The 21,065-nt window shown below is 46.5% G+C and overlaps 1 protein-coding gene and 1 non-coding gene across 2 annotated transcripts in view; both read right to left on the bottom strand.

Moving 5' to 3' along the window:
* Positions 1 to 21,065, bottom strand: part of PSME1 (proteasome activator subunit 1) — a 152,480-nt gene that overhangs the window by 12,980 nt on the left and 118,435 nt on the right. The window contains exons 4-9 of the mRNA XM_069634001.1: positions 10,091 to 10,207; positions 9,901 to 9,946; positions 5,596 to 5,693; positions 4,355 to 4,423; positions 3,614 to 3,681; positions 3,453 to 3,507 (exon numbers count right to left, since the gene is read on the bottom strand). Coding sequence (XP_069490102.1) covers positions 3,453 to 3,507; positions 3,614 to 3,681; positions 4,355 to 4,423; positions 5,596 to 5,693; positions 9,901 to 9,946; positions 10,091 to 10,207 — 453 coding nt within the window. The remainder of the gene's footprint in view (positions 1 to 3,452; positions 3,508 to 3,613; positions 3,682 to 4,354; positions 4,424 to 5,595; positions 5,694 to 9,900; positions 9,947 to 10,090; positions 10,208 to 21,065) is intronic.
* Positions 15,451 to 15,614, bottom strand: LOC138522208 (U1 spliceosomal RNA). Its single transcript, XR_011283297.1, has one exon. It is a non-coding gene; the product is annotated as a U1 spliceosomal RNA (small nuclear RNA).

Raw genomic sequence — 21,065 nt, forward strand, 5'->3', positions numbered from 1 at the left:
CATGCTTGTTGGAGCTGGGGACGGACACATGGGAGCACGAGGGCTCCACAGAAAGGCCAACGGACTCCAAATTGGAACTGTGGCTGGCAACAGATTCCTTGTTTAAAACGACTGTGCCGGCGGGGCAGAGGTTTTTGGCCTGCATACTGTAGGCCGCTGTGAGAAACCTGAGGGCTTACTCATTCATGGACCCCAGGCATTCTTTGTTCAGGTGGCCAGGGCACAGCCATCGCCTTTGGAACCAAACCCTGGGGGTGGACCAGTGCTGGAGGATCACCTGAGCAGGTGGTCCTTGGGGACAGTTGGAGGAATGCCCTCAGGAGAGATGTGGTATTCCCCCTTTCTGATGAACCCCTACCCAACACTTCCTCTACCTTTATAGTTTGTTATGAATGCTGCCCCCAAACAGGTACTAACATTAAAGGGAGGCATAGGAGCAGAAACATCCAACATCCCCACAATCACTATGGGACATTATCATCTAAAACCAAGTCACCTACAACCACACATCTGCCCCCTTCACCCTGCCAAACACTTACAGAAGTTACCCTCCATCACTAGGGAAAACTACAATTCCCATACTTCCTCCCCATTGCCTTCTGTCAAAACCAGTGGGACGAAGAAGAAGAGGAACAGAGCTATGACGATTGCCCATAGGATCCAATGTACCATGGATTCCTATGGGCAGTCTCCATCTTATCCCATTAAGGATGACGGGCAAAGTCAGGCCTCCCTTTTTAACCATCCACACCTGACTCCAATTAACACTCCCTGTCAGTATAAAAGGTGGAGCACTGAGACACACTTTGAGCAAGCTGGGGATGCAGTGTGGAGAAGAGGAGAGTGCTTGAAGAATCCTGGAGAATCTGGAAGGGAGATGAGGGCCAAGACGCTGATCCGGTTTTGTAGCAGGGCTGAGGCGCTGTGCCTTCCAAGAGCCAGAGAGGGCAGATCATATCCTGCTGACTCTGTCCACAGAAGTACTTGTTTCCCCTGGGCATATTAAGGGAAGCCCAGGTACCCAAGGGGCAGGTGAGAAGACCCCGACCTCGACCCAGAGAGGTCCAGAGAAGTTGCTCGCCAGAGCCGATCTAACCGGGTGAGTCTCATGGCAAGAGACAGGAAATACCAGTGTGCGTGTGTTGGGCTGGAGCGGGAACCTGAACACTGAATCTGAGAAAGAAAGCAGGAAATAAAAAGGCACATGAAAGTCATTATGGGACTTGAAGATCTTTTTGAAATGAAGTGAAATTAAACTGTAAAATAAAGTAACAGAGTGGTCAGGCGGAAAAAGAATGTACGCCCATTCGAAAGAGACTGCACTGTGTTTAGGCTCAAACCCGACAGAGGGAAGCCTAAAGGAATTGAACTGTGATAATCTTTTGCGAACCAAACAGGTTCAATCCCGACAGCGGGAAGCCTACATAAGAATTGTGTTTGAAGAAGTTATATGATAACAGTGTATGATTCTGACAAAAGTGGAGAGACTTTGCAATCTCTGCGATGCCCAGACCTGGGTAACGAAATCCAGAGGGGTCAGGTGCTAAGAAGGGTACAGAAACTGTGGATAACGTATTGAGGCAAAGCAAGGCTGAAGAGAGCCTGAGAAGATTGTGCAAACTGTTGAATCTGGTCAAATATATGGAACTGTGTGAAAAGCATATGAGTACAATAAGACATAGCAAACGCTAAAGGATAAAGCGAGGGGAAGGGAACCCCAAGAAAGTAAATGGAAACGGTTTGAGTCCAAAAGAGGGGAACAAAGAAAGAAGTTGATATTAAGAGGCTGGGGCCCGGTTGAGGGGGCCTATAGAGACTTTCAAATACATTTTTCTTTGGAACATTTGTGTTTGTGCTGAAAAGCTTGGAACATTTGTGTTGGTGCTGTAAAACGCAGGGGATTGGCCTGGACTTTGGGGAAAGGGAGACCCGAGAGGTCAAAACCCTGAACTTGGAGACGGAGTACGTGAATGCCAAGCAGGCTCTGGAGGGCTGAGCCAGCTACCTCAGGTGTACTTGCATAGCAGAGTGTGCCCATACGCCAAGTGCTCCAGCCCACCCACGTGCTATACAACATGGGCAAGAATCTTGATATGCCATTCTGACATCCTTTTGTTTCCCACTGATTTTCCATTTGCATTATATTTTCCTATTTCACTTGTATGTTATTAGCGTCAGGGCAGGAAATAGGTTTTTCTAGTTTCATTTTGATGGTTTTGGACTTACGGCAGACTAGGACTGTTTTCCTTTTATTTAGCTGGTAGAGTGTGCTCCCATCTTTAGTGTTCGGGAAAGACAGGAGTTCTTCCAACACCCCCTTGAAGTAAATAAAACTGGCGATTCTTATCTTTTGTGTCCTCGTCCTTCTTGTGATACCATGCCTTCCTCACACCGCTGTGTTCACCTGTCTTTTATAGTCTTTGGCAGACAGAGTTTACAGGCCTTACACGAGTGCTCATCGTGGTCACGATGAAGACACCTATTGCACTGGCGATTCGTGTCCTTCCGGGGAAATGTGTCGTTACACGACGGACAGATTTTAAAGGGAGACCACTCCCATAGGAGAGGGTGGCGGCAGCCAAACCAAGAGAAAATGAGCAGGCATAAAAGAAAAGCATTCTCAGAGAGAAGATGAAATAGAGCCCCACTCTCCCTACTGTGAAGGCCGGGCCAGAGAGCTGAGGCCACACGGTCAACAGTCGCTAAGCACCCGTGTGATGGAAACGCTGGCAGCAAGGATCAAACGATACAGCCATAGAGATGATAGTCGAGGGCGATCGAACCACCGCAAGCAGTGGGATTATCGACACCGAAGTAATATAAAACCTACGAGTTCCGCATAAGCGACCAACTAGGTAGACGGAAAAAAACAATCTGGTAGGACCTTGGCGCATGAAGGATTTTGGGTACAATACACGTCACAGATGATGTTACAGTCATGCCCATGTCGACGTCCCTTAGGATCTTTGAAAAAAAGATGCAATACTCCGCGATTAGCACTAGATGTCGGACTATAAGCACAGCATGTGATTCTAAGCAGATTCACAAGCATTAGAAACTCCTTTATTCTTTTATTAAATAAAAAAAGGCTTTTCTCAATGTATGTTGCAAAACAAAAGTAAACCAGATGCATGACTGATTGCACGTTACGACAACACATGGTCCATCACACTTTAAGAGACATTTGGCTGGTCACATTCAGGCCATTGCTTATAGAGACACATGGATGGTCACGTTATGAAGAGAAACGGCCTATTAGACTTTCAACAACATGGTAAGTCGCATGTTGTGAAGATACATGATCATCTGCATTTTATGAATATACATGTTGGCATGTTATGAAGATGTGTGCTGTTAGAATAGGACATGTTAATTTGTGAACCTAATAAGGCCACAGAGGACCACAAGGATTGTTTCCCCCACACTCTGAGGTGCTGAAGATCTGCACTCACCACATGTGGCTGCTTTGCTGCTTTGGCTACTGCATCTCCTCTGTCCAAGAAGTACCTGGAAGGATGGGAAGCAAGAGAAATAACCTGATTGGTGGAAATACTTGGAACACCTCTCCATTTGCTAAGAGCCATCTGTTCTCCATGATGGATTCAAAACTCACTTGGATATCTGTGTCTGGAAGCCTTCCAACTTTGTGCGAATGCCGGTCATCAACTCAAAGACTTTCTCCTACAGGAAACAGGTTTATTGTAATGCAGAAGAGCAGATCAATGCTCTAGTTTACCCAACTCCTGGAAGCTTAAATAACAAAGCAATCCCTCATGACAAAAATACATAACTTACAGGCTAAGAAAGTGGAGCCATCATCAATTACACAAAGCAGCTTAGCTTTACTTCAGGTTACACCGTTCATACAAGCCTGTAATCTCAGCAGTGCTATACTTTGAGAATATAGAGAGCTTCAAAGCTCAAGTCTTGACAGCTGATTTATCCCCCTGAATGCACAGACCTAGGCTTCATTGCGTAGAAGACCGGTTGTAGGGCCTCTGTTTTACAAGATAAGGTTTCAGATGGAAGAGCATCTAGCAAGTCACAGGTACAGATAGGAAATATATTCTTCAGTGTATACACCTTTTAGGTTGAAGCCCTACACTACAAAGCCTCTCTCTCTCAGGACTCACATTCCCAAATAACAGATACATCCTTAAGGTTTCTCAGCTTTTTCAGGCTCAGGGTTCAGAAAACCATGCTGTTCCTCTTGTTACACAGATGGCATTAGACAAAAGAGCTTCCCTTCAGCTTCACATATGTTAATGGGTCTTCTACCGTGCACTGCTGCCACTTGCATCCCAAAGACTAAACTGTGGGTTGGAGGGAGAGATTGGACAAGACTGTCACTCACCTGGACGGCAACGCCAAAGTTATTCCCATCTTCAATTTTTGGGATTTGGAGCTGCACCCATATGCAGACCTGGAAAAGTAAGACAAATTGAGTTACACAGAACGCAAGGTAGGACATATGATGATGGTGAAATTCCTTAAATTGGGAGACTTTCCTTTAGTTGTGAAACCACCCTCGAGCTAAGAGTTCCCAGGCACTACCGTTCCTCACCTATGACAAGGAGATATCCCAGAGATATGAGATCACTGTACAGAACTGACAAGACAAGCCTGCTGTACGTCTTGCCAAAGTTAATTAATGGAGTAAAAGTTGTGGTCACTACAATGTCCATGCTTATTATTATTATAGGTTATTTATATTGCGCTTTATGCAAGACTCCACCACCTTCTAAGCACTGGACGATGGATCTTACCTATGTTGCAAGGCATCAGGTGAGGTCAGATGTGGAGGATGAACATGCGACCAGCAGGAGCGAAGAAGCAGCAGTGGACTGTGGAGGAGATTATTTGAGACCCTGGGGTATTGGCTAGAGTGGAAGTGGTACCGCTGTATGAGTGAAAGGAGGATGTTGGGGAAATTGGAGGGAGGAGTGGTATTAGTGTGGAGGTAGGAGCGGCAGTAGTGTGGAGGAAGTAGTCAGTGCAGAAGAGGGAGTACTAGTGCACAAGAGGAGAGTAGGTGTGTGGAGAAGGGGACAGTAGAGTAGTGGAAGGAGGGGTAACATCAAAGAGTGCAATCAAGACCTAGAAGGAGTGATAACATCAGAGAAATAAGAGATTCACATGAAGAGTGAGGCAATGAGAATAGGAGGTAAAAGGAGACGCGAGAGTGCACAAGCTCAATGGGGCATGATTCCAATAGGGTATTTGTAAGGCACAGTTGCCAAATTCCAGTAGAATAGCCAGGTTGCAGTTGCCTCTTCAGGTTGTGATCGCCCTGGTACCTAAAATGTGAACACCTGCCCACCTTGTTGGGCTGCGATCCAAGATCCCCCACCAGCGTTGCAACCTTTACCCACAGAGCAAAGTGATTATTAGCCTGTGACATCCCTGAGAAATCACATTTAAATTGTGACAAAGCCCTCTCTCCATACTATAACTAAAACCCTGGTCTTTGTAGTCCACTGCACACTCCATCTAAGGCTGAAAGTTTCTGCGACTGGGTTTTGATACTCTTTCCCAATATCCACCACCCAAGTGGTAGATCACAACCACTGTATTTTTCATGAATCTCTCACTCACCAGGTTCAGCTTCTCCTTCACTTCCCTTATTTCTGGCTTTACTCTGCTCAGCAGGGTGTGGATCTTCTCATTAGAGCTGATGGGCCCACATGGAGGTCCTGGGGACAGGATTAAGGGGATGAAGGGGGGTCGCAGAGCAAGAAAAGAAACAATTTTGCATTATCGTCAAAGGAAGGTGGGAGTAAAATGCATTTTTAGGGTGTAAACAAATTCCTTATAGGAGTATTTTTAAAGGGAGCAAAATATACAGGTTTACTCTGAAACAAACAGCTTTTTGTAATCCTTACTTCTTTGTACCTGGTATTAATGCAAATTAAAATATCCATGTTTACCTCAAAGTACTTTGACAAAGTCTACTGTCTGACCCTGGGTGGAAATCGGGGCGTATGGTGAGGGGGTGTATATATGTCTCTGTCTCAGGAAATGATCATGAGGGCCAGATGCTGCCACTCGATCTGTGATGGAGAGCCCCAAGGAGGAAAGAGAAAGGCTTGCATGCGATCAGCTCAATGCTCACGCGCTGAAGGAAATCACTTATGGAAACATAAAAGCAGAGGTAGCATAGTCACACTGCAAGCAGGAGGAACTCTGTGCTTGAGCAGTTTGCTCCACTCACCTGCATACAAGGACATTAATTCTAGGATGGCGGTGGGCCAGTAAAGATCTTGCCTTGCGACTTCTCATGCTCCCACCCTCATTTGAATCAATACACCTTCACATACATCTACATGACCAATGCACTCAAAGAAAGATGAATATCAGTTGCCACTAAGCCTATGAAAGATTCTAAAGGAGGGGATTGAGTCCGTTAAAAGTGATCAGATTTCCCACAGAGTGTGGGTGCCTGGAGACTGAGACAGTGCACGTTTAGAGGTGGCTGGAAAAAGGAGTGGCAAGGAGGAGGCTTGGGGTGATAAGAGCAGAGGAGGTGGTGAGGTGCAGCAGAAGGAATTGGTGATGAGGAGGAAGTGTTTGCAAGTTCAGAGGAGGAGATGGTGGGAAGAAGAGCATCAGAAGAGGAGGTTGTACTAAAATCAGAAGGTGGCGGTGAAAGGAGGAGCAGAGAGGGTAGTGTATGGGCAAAAGATGTGGTTAAAGAGGAAAGGGAGTAGGTGGAGAGAATAAAATCGGAAGAGGTAAGGAGGGGGTGAAGGGGGGAGCTGAAAGGAAAGAGGTGGTGAAGAAAAGATGAGGTTGGCAGGCTAGAAAAGGGAGTCAAGAAGGAAGTTGAGAGATCAAGACTGAGGGGAGGAAGACTGGTCTGAGGAAGACCAATGGAGGAGGAAAGAAATGGAGGTATACGAGTTCCCCCATGCCTATTGGGTGTGTGAGTGAAGTGGGATATGGAACAAGCATGTTACAAAGCGCTCGTGGCAATGCTAGGTAATATGGCAATGCTGCCTCAAGACCAAGTGGCTCACCCTTCTTTTTGTAAATTGTGATCACTGTAACACCACCCGCTGTCATAGCAAGATTGGTCAGAGGATGAGACTCAATGGCAGAAGGAGGGGAGAATAAGAAGGGTGACAGAAAACAGGAAGGTGCAGGTTGTTCGGATCAGGTCAGAAGAGGAGCAGGTGGCAGACCAAGAGACCAGCAGGAGGAAAGATGATCGATTGGACATGCAGAGGGGAGAGTAGTTGTGTGTAGAGGGGAGAATAGTAGTGGACAATAGAAGGGTGAGGAGTGGAGTTGAGAGGACAGAAGGGAGGAGGCGAAAGTAACATCGGAGGGTGAAGGAAGAATGCAGAGAGCGAGAGAGACCTCAGAGGGTCAGAAGGAGGAAGTACTAGCAGGGCAGGTGAGATGGAATTGGAAGCAGGAGATTCGCGATATAAGAGAAGAATAGTAGCGAGAATAGTAATGAGAAGTAGGGAGAGGAACATCTGGGTGTAAAAGAAAGACAGTGGGGCTGGAGTATCTGAAGGCACATCCCTACATCCCCTTTAGAACTAACATCAGGATAGAGTGGCGGAAGTGTAGCAATTCCCTGATGGAGTCTAAACCGATAACTTGATTGCCTTTAGGACCTCACTTCTAGAACAGTCAGACCCTAGACAGTAGAGGTCAATAAGCTCTAGAGCCTAACCTGGGGAGTAAGGATGCATCTTTCAATTCTCACTCAGTGTATGATTCTTGGTTCATTGTTTAAACACTTTTCTTCTGAAACAATCCTCAACCCAATTTCAGTTAATTGCGCTTTTTCTGATCAGTCTTGTTCATTATTATTATCCAATTAATCCTTTTGATCTTCGACAAGAGTTTTGCCACTTAGTAACTCATTAGTAGGATATGTGTACCCAAGGTAGTGTAGTAAAAGACATTTTGTTTAACTACTTGTCTCTCTGCTGGTCTATCATAGCTTTCCTGGTCACAGAGGTCACACAGCAGCTTCCCAGTTTAAGAGTGAGTGTGGGATACTTTTTGCTGCCTTCTCTGACATTTCCCCAAGACACCTTAACTTGTGTAAAAGTTCTAAATGAGCACAATTCAGTCAACACCCCACATACTTCAGAGAGAGAGACAGCCCGGCAGCTCTCTCCTCCTTCCTCTGTTCTGTAGTGCAAATACATTGCTGTTAATAGGTGAGGGGATACCTTCCCTGGCTTCAAGAGACCCTGTTGGGGAACATCTCACATCTTGTGCATATGCTAAACCATGACAGCCCCTCCCTACCCTTGGAAGGACAGCCCTTAAAATCTGGATGAATAAAGCATGGCTGTTTTTGCCCTGGTCCCATCATTTAGCACCAGGTGAAATGAGAGAAACAGCTAAATTGTGAGGATATCTGGAGCAATACATAATTTAAGAGGCATGGCAAAAGCCCTGTTGAGAACATTTGGGCTAGTGTCAGGTTGCCACATGTGCTCCAGTTCACAGAGACCTTACAAAATGCAGATTACTAAAGGAGTTGTGCCTCACTTGCCTGTACCCTGCTGGTGTCTGTCAGGACGTTTCAGTATATCAAACACTAAAGGTGCAACTCCAATTCACAGTATATTACATGTAGTCAAGCCTGCCTATTCTTCCGTCCTCCTGTTTTTCCATCTGTGACTGGGAGGAGGGCAGACCACGTGAGCCTCTTGGCTGCCCCACCCCCATTAAAATGTGGCACATTGTACTGCATGCAGATGCAGGCATTGGCAGGTCTGACTCCACTAGTCAGTTTGGGAGCACTTGTTCATTTTTGATGGACCATGGCTAGTAGAGTCCTTGGTGGGAATGCAGCAAACTAATAAACTACATAATGGGTGGTCTGCCCTTTACTGGCAGATGACATTTTATATACACAACTATAAACCCCTAACATTAGCATCGTCAAACCCAAGTTATTTGATTTCCTGAAGTAATGGTGCACACTGCAACATTTTCCCTACCATACTCAACACATTTTATAAACTGTTTAATACTATTAGCATCAGGACCTCCACCAGCATGCAATTTGGCAAACCAGGCAGACATGGGACTTCCTGGTTATGATGAGACCAAAGCATGCTCCTTGCGATCCCAATCTGAACATAGACTGCAGTCAGAGCAGAGAGACAGTACCAATTGCTTTGAAAGAAATTAAAACTATTCAGCTGCCCTTTTAGTTGTGTACTGTTTAGGTACAGTATTTGATGCTACAAGTCACATCCACAAATAAACGGAAGTGCTTCTGGCACTCTGCATACAAATCTTGCCAAAACTAAGAGTGGCTTTGCTGTGTGGGGTCTGCTCGTAGTAAATGGCAATGTCCCGGCCCTTCGTGCAGTTTGCAGCAGTGAAGGTGAATTATCAAGTCCAATTATCTTGCAACTTTCTTCAGGGCCTACTTCACTTCTGGATGTGCAGTCCGATTCAGACCTTGGATGGTACGCTGTACTATGTTTATGTTCAAGGGGGGTTACTTTAATTCTCCATGTTGCCATTTGTATAAATTACACTAGCCCAATATGTTAATCCACTTTATTTCATAATATCTATTGCATAAGCTTCTCCTTTATCCATCACCCCAACACTGCTGCAACATTCCCAGTGAAAAAATTGGAAACTGATCCAACTCTCCCTTCCAAGGCCAGGGGATCTAAATCAGTCCTACTACCTTAGGTCAGGTAGCATGAGCATACTCTCCCATTTAGGACCAGGAGTGAAAAAATACCCTTTCCACACAAGAGCACCAGGTCACCAAGCCCACTTAGAACCATAGCAATTTCGGGAATTCTCCCACCCAAGATAGTGTCCCTGAGCTGGACACTGCAGGCAGGGAGCATACACCCTTTGGTAGTAGGTAATGATGATGGGGACATTTTAAGTTCCTCTCACCTTTATCTTCTTCATCGTCTTTCTTCTTCCCAGATTCTTCCCCCTTCTGAAAACAATAAAACAAAATCACAATGATTGATTGGAATATACCCACCAGTGTCCCAACTGTCCCCTCAACCATAACCAAAAGACCCCAAAAATCTCACACCAGTCAAAGCCTCTAAAATAAGCCCGTGCCCCTTAAACTTACAGCTTCCTTCTCCTTCTTCCTCTTCTCTTCCTTTTCCTTCTCCTTGACCGGATCTGGGATCGGGATATCCAGCTCAGCCCGCAGAGTTTTGAAGTCAGACAGGTTCAGTTCGCTCTCCTGGGAAGAAAAGTCCATCAGCTGCCAGCACCTCTTACATGTTTGCATGTAGGAAATCAGGCCAATACTCTAAATCAAGGTGTTACAACTGTGCCAACCCTCAAGCAGTGCAACAGTGGAAAAACTGAACATGTGTGCAAACGTTGTAGAGGGCAGAGAAACTGAAAAGAAATCTATTCTAAAGCTACACATTCTGGTTATGTACACAGAATACCCAACTAATGGGCTGAATGGATGAGCCTTGCATCTAATTATATATGGTGGGAATTACTTACCCAGTAATAGTTGTGAAAAAACCTGACTATTATCCCACCCACTCCCTCGGGATCTTCCATTCAGGTGGCCTGCGAGGGGCCATCGTTTTTGGATACAGACCCTGGGGGTGGGCAAGCAAGGGAGGATCAGCTGAGCGGAGGGTCATGTGGTATTGGGAGTAGAATACCTGAGGGAGAGACATGGTATTTTCCCCAATACTGAAAACACCTTACCTTACTCTCCCTCAGCCTTTGTGGGGTGTTTACACTCTCACCTCATCTCCCCCATTTCCAAGAAATACTGAGACGAGGAGGAAGCCAGTAGGATCAGTTGAGATTACCCACAGGAATAACATGGGGAAAAGTAAAGGAAACCGACTTGAGAAAAAACTACTGTCCACCCTAATAGTCAGGCAGAGTGAGGCATGGGTAGGAAACCATTCACACCTGACTCCACTTGACTGTGCATTCAGCTATAAAAGGTGTGGTCAGTCACAGAGATCTGAACGAGCTAGGGATGCAGTCCTGACCTGTGAAGCCCAGAAGCGGAGAGATGCTGGAGCTGCAGGCAGGAGGAAGATGGCGCGCAGACACGCTGGCCCGGTGTGTGTGTGGGCTGCAGCATGGCAAGGGAGCCGGAGAAGCAATGCCTGTATTCCTTAAGCTTGGTCCAGCAAAGTGCTTGTTTCCTTTGGGCCAGTGCCAGCCCCAATGGTGCCCGAGGGGCAGGTGGTGAGACCCTGACCTCAATCTCGCCGGAGGAGCCGCCTCTCTAAGCGACGCTGCCCTGTGAGAAACTCTGTAGCATGCGTTTAAATGCGAGCAGAGTGGGAGAAAGGCACAAACAGGAAAAGCGGCACAGATTCACTAAATAAAGAAAAGTGTGAAAGTTAAAAGTGAAAGCAAAGCGAAAAGGCTGAAAGTGCAGCAAGAAGACAGAAAGCAAAAGAAAAGTAGTAAGAAAGCAGATCAGGGCAAAAGGCAAGGAAAAGCCAGATTGAAGCTGAAAGCGAGAGCATGTGGAAAAGAAACAGTGAGTGGCCCGTAGTGAGAGGGGGCACGAGAAAGCCAAAGAAGGGTGCCTGGGGCACAGGTGTGCACAGAAAGGAACGCAGAAGGAAAAGGGATGCAGAAAGCATCCAAAGGAAACAAAAGGGTAAAAGATGAGAGTACAGAGGGGCAGTTCAGAGTGGTCGCGCCTAGGAAAAGCAAAGGGCCTGGCATTTTAGAAAGCCTGTGATTCTACCCCATGAAGGAATGGTTTTTGAATTAAAGACAGAACTTTAATAAATCATATGTTGTGTTTGTAAGCTGAAAAAGGCCTAGAGCTTGGGGAAGGAGACCCTGAGAGGCCTGTTTAAGAAATCTGTTTAAGAAATCAGAGTACATCCCGATAACTGAACTGTGTGTTTCAAAGTTGAAAGAGGCCTGAGCTTGGGGATGGGAACCCAAAGAGGCCTAACCAAGTTAAGAGACTGGTTTTTGTTGAACTGGTGGAAGGATTGAAGCTTGGGGAAGGGAGCCCTGAGAAGCATACAAAAGGAACTGAGTTACTATTGTCAATAGTGTTTTGAAACTTGATGAAGCTGAAGCTTGGGGAAGGGATCCCCAAGGAATTTAAAGATACTGAAGGTAGTTGGGATAACCATAAGTGGCCTTTGAAGGTCTTTTACGAACATCTTTGTTTATTGAACTTATTTGTGTGACATTGACCCAGCAGCACCTGGTGAAAAGACCACCTGAAACCAACCCTGGTTTCCATTTTTGTGGAACCACTATTTTTCTTATTTTTTAAAAGGCTTGCTATCACATTTTTGTATGAAACTTTTAGATAGTGACGGCCATTACAAACATCAGTTGAGGGAATTATCCCTTTTAGAGTTGGGGCCAGTCAGACATTACACCAACCCAAGAACTTAAGTCAATAAAGGTTTTCGAACAAACCCACTTGAGTCTGCCTCTCTTGATACCATGCCTGTCTCACGTACTCTTTCTGTGGCTTGTTTCTGTTTAAAGTCACATGCTTTGTATAGGCCGCCATCTTTTGATTGGTCCAGAGTAGTAGTACAAGTAGTTTACTTCCAATGAAAAAAAAGTGAAGACAGGGGTGTTCCCGTCACACATCCCTATCCTGCGTGTAGTTATCCATAAACTCTCATTCTTAGACTTCCTCAGATTGTTTATTTTTCTCACATGACGTGATCAGGGTGATCCGAATAAAGCATGAGTATGTGTTCCTCAGCTTTCATATGGGGAGGCTGGGTGGGTACTGAGAAATCAGGAAGTAGTCACAGACAACTGAGGAAAGTTTGGGCTACAAACCTTTAATAAAATCACAAAGAGGTTGGGATGAGTCCATCTTTCCCTATGCTCAGGTGGGATTCCCCTACCCAAGGGAAGTCCAAAGTAAATGTCTGTCTGTGTCCAAAACCTATACTTGCCCCCACATCCATTTGTATAGGAATGTCAGCATTAAATGAAAACGTGTTCAAACAAATATTCAGAGCTTCTTCCAGCTCTTGGTCAGAAAAGGGTTTCTCCATTCCCCAGCATTCCAAATAGTTCATTTTGAATCACAAGGGGTTCCCTTCCCCAAGCTTTCAAGCCTCTCATTTTTTCCCAATAACACAATGCCTCGGGATTCTTCTCAGCTTTCAGGCTCTTTGGATCTTTCACCAATATCACAAAGCTCATAATGTACAAGCTTCTCTGGATATTCAACCATAAACCTATAGATGAGTCGAGTGCCTTCTCTTTGGTGTGGTGTATTCGGTCTAGGCGCAGTTGTCGGACCACACGGTCCACCCATTGCAGGTCACGCAACCGACACACCCGATTGGATTCTTTTCCACAGTGGTATTAAACTTATATTCTTGCAGTCCTTGTCAACACTTGTTTTGCCACCATTCACTTGCTAATTATCAACCTTCTAATAGTTTTGCCACAGTTTCAATTTTTCCTTATGGCCCTTGTCAATGCTTGCTTTTTCTCAGCTTCTATAATTCGCAGTTCTTTATATTCACTACCAATGCTTGCTTTCTTTAGTTTCCATAATTCACAGTTCCTTTGTATCAGGGAACGCTTTCCTCTACTTTCCATTCATGTGGCCTTCACGCATTATTACTTTCCTATGGTATTCCTAACTTCAGTTCATTCATATCAAAACAATGTAAGTGCAAATTCCCAATCACTCTCCTGCCAGGAATGTGCACCCTGCTCACTGGCTTCTTGTTGAATATTCAGGTTAGTGCTTTTCTGGGCCTTCGGCTGCCTTCCCAATTTCAATACAGTTTGCTATTCACAAACTGGTCCGTCCATCAACCTTCATATTATCGTAGTCATCAAACATCTGTGTTTTACATTTGGACCGGCAATCCCATTGCCTCTGCTATCCTTCGCTCACTCGCGAGCGATCTGACCTGCATTCACAATGCGACTCGCACCACAGCGTCCCAAAGTCATTCAGCCTTATATGACTCACCGGGTATGCCGTCCAATGTTCCCTCTAATTTTTTTGGGCTGTGTGCGCCAAAGAATAGTTGTGTGCGGGCTGTTTTTCAGTCATGTGCGCAACTGAGTGATGCGCTGCCAGACCGGGGGTGGTCGTCGGCGCAGCGGCGGCGCAGCGCCATACCAGTGAGCAAAGCTTAGTGATCAGATTCCACAGTGTGCAAGCGAGGAATGCGAATTTGCAGCACAACAAGCTCTACTTCAAGGGACATTTGGGTGCTCTATTCTCCTCCCAAGACTTTAGCTCTTCTGAAATTGTGTCCTTTTACATCTCTAAACCAAGATCTTTCGTTTTATGATGGGTTGGTACAAGAACAGAGGGGTTCTTGTAGTGGAACACAGATTCTGCCTCACAAATTAATATTGGCACAGCATTAGCTTCTCCATTCACTAAATGTATGGAATATAAAGGAAATGCTTTCTCTTGGTTTAATGAAATAAACAGTACATGAACATGATTAATGACAAAGACGGCTTAATAGAAGGCGGGATATGAATGGACATTGCACTCTGACAGTTAAATAAAAAGCACTGAATCATGTAATCATGTAATCTCAGATGATTGTCACCACTCACCTCACCAATGCCATTTGTGAATGTCATGTGACTGCCAGTGTTTAAACATAAGGTCTGTTGTAACGTAACTTGTAGATCATGTGATCTCCATATGTGTAGCAGTGGAGAAAAGAGGTGTTCATTCTACAATACTCTGCCCATTTGAGGCCCACTGTGTATTTATTTGCAACTGGATTTAATTCTACAAGGTTTTTACTTGTCGCACCATGGAGTACTGACCTTCCACACACCAGGTCGGGTGGAGAACAATCGTGTGGCAAGCACGGGATGGCTCTATCTCTTCTACACATATGCCCAATTCAACATATTGAGGGTTCATGTGTCTGTTACATTACAACACTCCAGACAACGCCTCTACAGCCAACTTACACAACATCACCACCTGTCCACTCCCTGCCCTGGTCCCTTTTGGGATACCAATGCCCCTATGCCCTCAACAAAGACACTGTGGGGTCGGTGCTTCCGAACTGCACACAGCAACAAAGGCTAGCATCATCCGGGGTCAGACTGGGCCATGTAATTGTCTCAGGCACCAAAGAAAAAGTGGCTCGCACTTGCAAATAGCTTTTCATTCCTTTTGTGATACTGTTTGAGTAGTACCCAGGGGAGCTTTTTGATAAAGTGACGTGCAAATTGTACATTTTAAAGAATATTTATTCAGCAACACTGGTCAAACTACTAGTCACAGCAGAGTAAATTAACTCATCAAACTGGCCCACATGGGCCAATAAGGGTCCCAGTGACTTTTTCTTTCTTTCACCAATGCATCAGGGCTGGACCCCTGAGCTGCTCGGGGCTGGCCCTCTTGACTACAGCAAAAGAAACTCTGCTGCAAGACCAGGGGCTCTGTGTGTAAACCAGCTGACTCGCACACTAAACTTTTTCTTTCTTTTACCAATAAATCAGGGGATATCGCGAACGCAGTCCCCCACTACTAGAAATAATGCAGTCGAGTACCCTGCATTTGGGGACATCGCAGGAGTCAGCAAATCCGATGTGCAATGGATGAGCCTCACCCGGGGAGCTCTGCCTTTCTGATCACAGATGCTCCCCTGCCAGGTAAGTATGAGTTGCGAGCAAGAGGGCAGGGGTTGGGCGGCGGGGCCTGTTCTGGAAGCCCCGCTAAGCGAGGGTGAGAAGGCCGGCACTGACCCAGACCCAGCCCTCCCAGAAGCCCTGAGCGTCTGCAGAGCTGCCTGCCCCACAGGCAGGGAGAAGCTCCGGCAGGCAGAGCCCAGCAGAAGAGGCACATTGTAGCACAGTTCATTTCTCCCATCAGGCCCTGCTCGGCCCGAGATTTGCATAAATTCGACCTGGCCGCCAGCCAGCAGGCACAGTCGGATAGTGAGCAGGCCTGGTGCAGTGGGCCCACTGGCCCGTCAGCCCCAGGAGGGTCCATGGCCCTCCTGAGCCGACAGGTCACCCCGCTTAAATAGAGCGTCTCGGGTGGCGTGCCCCCCATCAGGACACGGCAACGCCGTGAAGGCAAGGCCCAATCGGTGCTTGGACGGGGCCGGCGGCAGCCGGTAGCCAGACCCCCCTCCCTCATAAATCCCCAGGAGCTGCTGTAGCCAGACCCCCCCCCCCCCCATAAATCCCCAGGAGCTGCTGGCTGGGCCTTCTTCAGGTTGGAGGGCCTGGGCGCGAAAACAGGCAGGGTGGCTTCAAGAACTACCGGGGCACCTCATAGCATGGGGCGCACATGGGTGGGGGGGGAGGGTGCGGCTGGGTGACGTCCATGGGGAAACACACCATAGCGTTTTTTGCCAAACCCTTTTATAAGACGAGAGTCCTCTCCTCCTTACCTTGTAGCACAGTGGCAGGCTGACTGTTGGCTGCTGACTGTGGCCTGGGTCGTCGTCGCCTCGCCTGGTGGTCCTCCTCAGTGTGGCTGTCCTGTGTGTGGGCTGGGCACTGGGCTGGCTGGTGGTGTGACTGGTGACTGAGGTCCACTGGTGCACCCCAATAAATCATGCCCAGCCAGGGCCAGGGCCAGGGTGGGTCAGAGGCCCAATAGCATCAGTCACGTGCGTCACGCCGTGATGGACCTGGCGGCACTGAGTCTGGGTGGACACGAATTTTCATTGGCTTGTTCTTCCCCCAGGCACAAGTGGAAGTTGTTTCAACTTTGTAAAGAAGTGCAACAACAAATTTGTTGTTACTTCCTCCAAAGTTGAAGCAACTAGTGTGCAATGTCACTGGGCCCCAGCTCAGCCCTGCAGGCAGGCTGCCCCCCCAGGGTCAGGACTCGGAGGGAGGCGGCAGGTGTTACAATTGCTTTAGTGTGTGCAATTGCTTCAGCCACCTGCCGCCTCCCTCCACAGATCAAAGTAAACGTTGAACTCGGCCGGCCCGAGCAGAGCGCGGGCCGAGCACCACACGGCACCGGCCCCCCACGGCCGCCGGTGGCCCGCCCACCATTTTGAATGATGCTGCCTGCTTGCTACACATGCATCTGCATGCATCATAAGTTATGATGCATGCATGATGCAATCATCAAAGCAAGGTAACAACATCTAGTGTTAACTTGCTATGATGATGAATTGTGTGCAGACACTGCAGAGTGCCTCCTGGCTCCTGCCCTGCCCAACCCAGCCCCAGGCGGCCCAGCCCCCAGGAGTCTGACTTGACTTCCCGGCCGCGGGATGAAAAAAATAAAAATAAATAAATAATCATTTCACCCCAGGAGTCCGACTTGACTTCCTGGCCGCGGGCTGGGAAAAAAGAAAAAAAAAAAAAAAAAAAATCACAAAATGATGATTGCAGTGCGCGGCAAAATAAGCACTATGCGCGGCTCACAATCAAAAGGTGCGCGGCCGCACAGGCGCGCACCTTACAGGGAACATTGACACCGTCATTGTGTGCCCTTTTACGCTTAGGCCAGTTTTTCGTGGCTGCCTCTGTTCCCGGCTCGGCAAGCCCCTTTTCCAGGGTCTCCAACACCAAGGGCTACCGGAGAGGGGGGGAGTCCTGACTCCAGGAGGTCGGCTGCCTGACCCTGCCATCGTAGACCTTGCGACAACGGCCATCACAATATGCTTCCGCTGAAATGACTCTGTAGCATCTCTGCGCTTCGGACATACGTCTCTCTGCCTTCACCTCCGGCTTCTCCCTCGGCAGGAATTCCACAGGCGATCTCCCAGGTGAACTCATCAGCCTCACCTGAGCAGGCCATTTATACTCAGCGTCCCTCTTCCTCGTCCCAGGACAAGAGTGGTGTTTGTGTAAGTCTGAGTTCATATTGGATCAATGTATATATCTATGGGGTCTCTTCCTCTGCTCAGTTCCATAGTGGTATACATTGGGAGATGTATTTCTAACACAATAGGGAAGGGATTGGTAATATCCCATAAAAGCCTGGGGGACATTCGATCCCTTATGAAAGGGAAATGGGGGGGATACCGTGTCTCACCCAAGGGTGCTTCATCCCGATTCCCCAAGTCTCCTCCTCCTCCTCCTCCTCCCAGTTGATCCTCCCTCACATATCCAACCCCAGGATCAGGATCCAAAAGCGACGGCCTTTCCCTGACCACCTGAGGGTGAGGGGGGGGATATTTTGGGGATAGAAGTGAGGACGCCCTTAGATTCCTCACAGTACTAATACAAGCAACAGAAAGACTTACTGGGCAAGTAGTGTGTGCCTTCTCAATTTGCTTGTGAATTCTTTTAGATTGATTTTCTCTGGTCTTGTTTAGATGGAACAGAATTGCTCGTTTTCTCCTCTAGTTTACGGGTTATGAAAAAAAGTCTGGTAGTTCTACAGACTGATCCACGTGACATTTGGAAATTCATTTGAATGAAAACCTGGGGTGAGTTCTAAATATGATGTTTGTGAAACATGGCAAAAGGTTGGTCTACTGACCGTGCCTGGAATTCACTTACCCTTCACATTGTCATGATCATAATGAGCAAAGTTACATTGTGAGGTCTCTTAGAGATGCTTTGTGCATAGATTCAAAAGGGAAACCATAAGTCTATGTGAAACTGCGTTTAGATACGAGCCGGTTGGCATGTGCGCCACTGGTGGCTATATGCATTTTACCCCTTCCATGAAAGGTTTGCCCACTTTTACCTTCCATCCACCAAGACATTCTTTGTGGAATGCTGCTAGAGCTGCAAAATGTACTGCAAGTGAATAGTATACTAACCCACAGTCGAAAAGGAGAAGGATGTAGAAAACAATGTTGGTTGGTGCACCAAATAAACCACAGTCTTGTATCTGGTTTCCTGGCCTCACGTAGTGGAGCCATGCATTGTTGAAGCAGGTTTAAGTGGCCAAACTAGGAGTTCAGGAGGCAGACTGCCAAGTTCATAGTTTGTTTATTGGGGTGCATTATTAATTTTGTTGGTCAGCAGGTTATGTATTGGATGCCATTCTATTGGCAATCAAATTTACAAATGTAGGATGTGAGGGTATCACACATGTTGTGCCATGTTGTAGCAATAAGGATTAGTGTCAAGCTTTCTTGGAGTAATTTGTAAACTACTTTGCGCAGCAGGCGAATCAGAGGGAAAGCATAAGCAAATATCCCTCGCCAATTCATCCCTAGTGTGTTGACAAGGGATCCAGTTTGTGGGTCCTTAGATGCAATGACTGGGCATTTTGCATTCATAACTTTTGTTACTAGGTATATGCCTGGATGACCCCTTTAGAGAACATTTGTTAGACTGTATATGTGTTGAGTTCCCCATTGTGCTACTGAACCAGCATCATTCTTCAGCTGTCTTTGAGAGAACTGTGCATTCCTAGTATGTGTGGGGCTTGAATGAACACCTGCCTGTGCATGCACCACTGCCATATTTGTTGAGAGAGTAGCTGTAGTGTTGGAGAGTAAACCCCACCTTCTTTATTTATGTAAAACATCACTGTTGAATTGTCTGTGTTTGTGAGGACAGTTGTTGCAGAGCAATGTGTGAAAACTGCATAGAGTCTGATCACCAGCAGTTCCAATAAGTTAATGTATAGGGATGCTTATTGAGATGTCCATTTGCCTTGTGCCGTGGGTGACTGACATTGTGCTCCCCAGCCCAGACTTTGATGCATCGATTATTAGTATCACCCACCTGCACTGGCGGATTCAGAAAAAGTTTCAATTTTACCTTGTTTGCAAGAGTTCACCACTTTAAAGCATTAACTTCCTTTGAGAAATAACAACTTGATTACTCCACTCACTTGTTGCCTGTGACCATGGACTAGCAAGGAACTCTTGAAGAGGCCACATGTGAAGATGTGCAGACAGGATGAAGAACACATGAAATAATTCCTGATAGTCTCATTACTGTGCATAGTGCTATTCACCTTTTTACATGATAAAAGTGATCTGAGACAGAAGAGTGCTGGGAAGGAACCAGGGTCCTCCCGCACTCCCAAGCGCTTTAGAATTAGGCAAGACCTCTTTTAGACACTATAATGTACTAGGGGGGAGGACGGGCACTGGGAAGGCTCTATCATGCAACTATAATCACATACACAGACATGGGCAGGCACTGAAAAAGGCAGTTATTGCCTAAATATAAAGGCACAATTAACTATTAGCTGGATAGATTTGTAATGTCAGATCCTAGGCATTGTAAAATCCTAAATGCTATAGAGGAGCCGAGCTCCTTCTCAGAAAGAATGCAGCCTATGAGATTCTAAAAATTGACTACAGGCGCTTCTGCGGTGTTAGTCACTAAGGCTAGCACTGGCAGCACACAAAGTGACTCACCAGCTGTCTACTGTCCGTCAAAGGTCCATGCAGGCCAAGAATAGGAATTACATGTTCTGTGCGACAAAATGAAGAATGGGACAGAATATAAGTATTAAGCATGGGGGAACCTATAGGGCCCGGATAACTTTAGCAGGAGGTGTGAAATATGAATAGAATGAATGAAAATTGTTTATGAAAATGTTTAGTTTTTCCTGGGGCTAGGCTGCAAGGTTTGTAAAAGTCTGCAGGGCTGCAGTGTGTTTCTGAATAAGGTGGCACAATGTAGGGCAGCATGCCCTGACAAAAACCGCTGATTATGAAGAAAAGAAGGCTTTGGAGCATCCCTAGTATGGAAGAAGGACGGTTTGGGATGAAGCGATGGTCCATATCCAGTGACACAACCATGGCAAGACGAGACTATATAAACCCCTGCCTGGCACCACTTTGGCAGGAAGGAGCGGAAGGGGGACAGGAGAAGACTGTTCAGGGGAGCAAAATCCTTTGCTACCATCCTCTTGTTATCCTTACAAGATCTGTTTTTTGCCTTATTTCCCTAGACTGTTTTTTTTTTATTCTTGTGTGAGTGTAATTAGGGACACCCTTTAAAGATCCTTTTCCTTTTCTGTAAAGCATATGCCAATGCCCTGCCAGTGTCCAGGGTTGCCCCAATGAATTTCTTGACTGGCTTGGGACTAAACCAGACTTTTGGATGTTTATTGAGAGTTCCAATTGATGAAGAAGTTTGGTGGTCCTTTCAGTGCTTGCAGAGCATTTGCAAGCACTTTCCACTGGTATGAGCCAATCGTTCAGATAGAAATATGAGGTGCT

The sequence above is a fragment of the Ambystoma mexicanum genome, chromosome 13, assembly GCF_040938575.1.
Source record: "Ambystoma mexicanum isolate Mex_15411 chromosome 13, UKY_AmexF1_1, whole genome shotgun sequence".
Lineage (NCBI taxonomy): Eukaryota > Metazoa > Chordata > Amphibia > Caudata > Ambystomatidae > Ambystoma > Ambystoma mexicanum.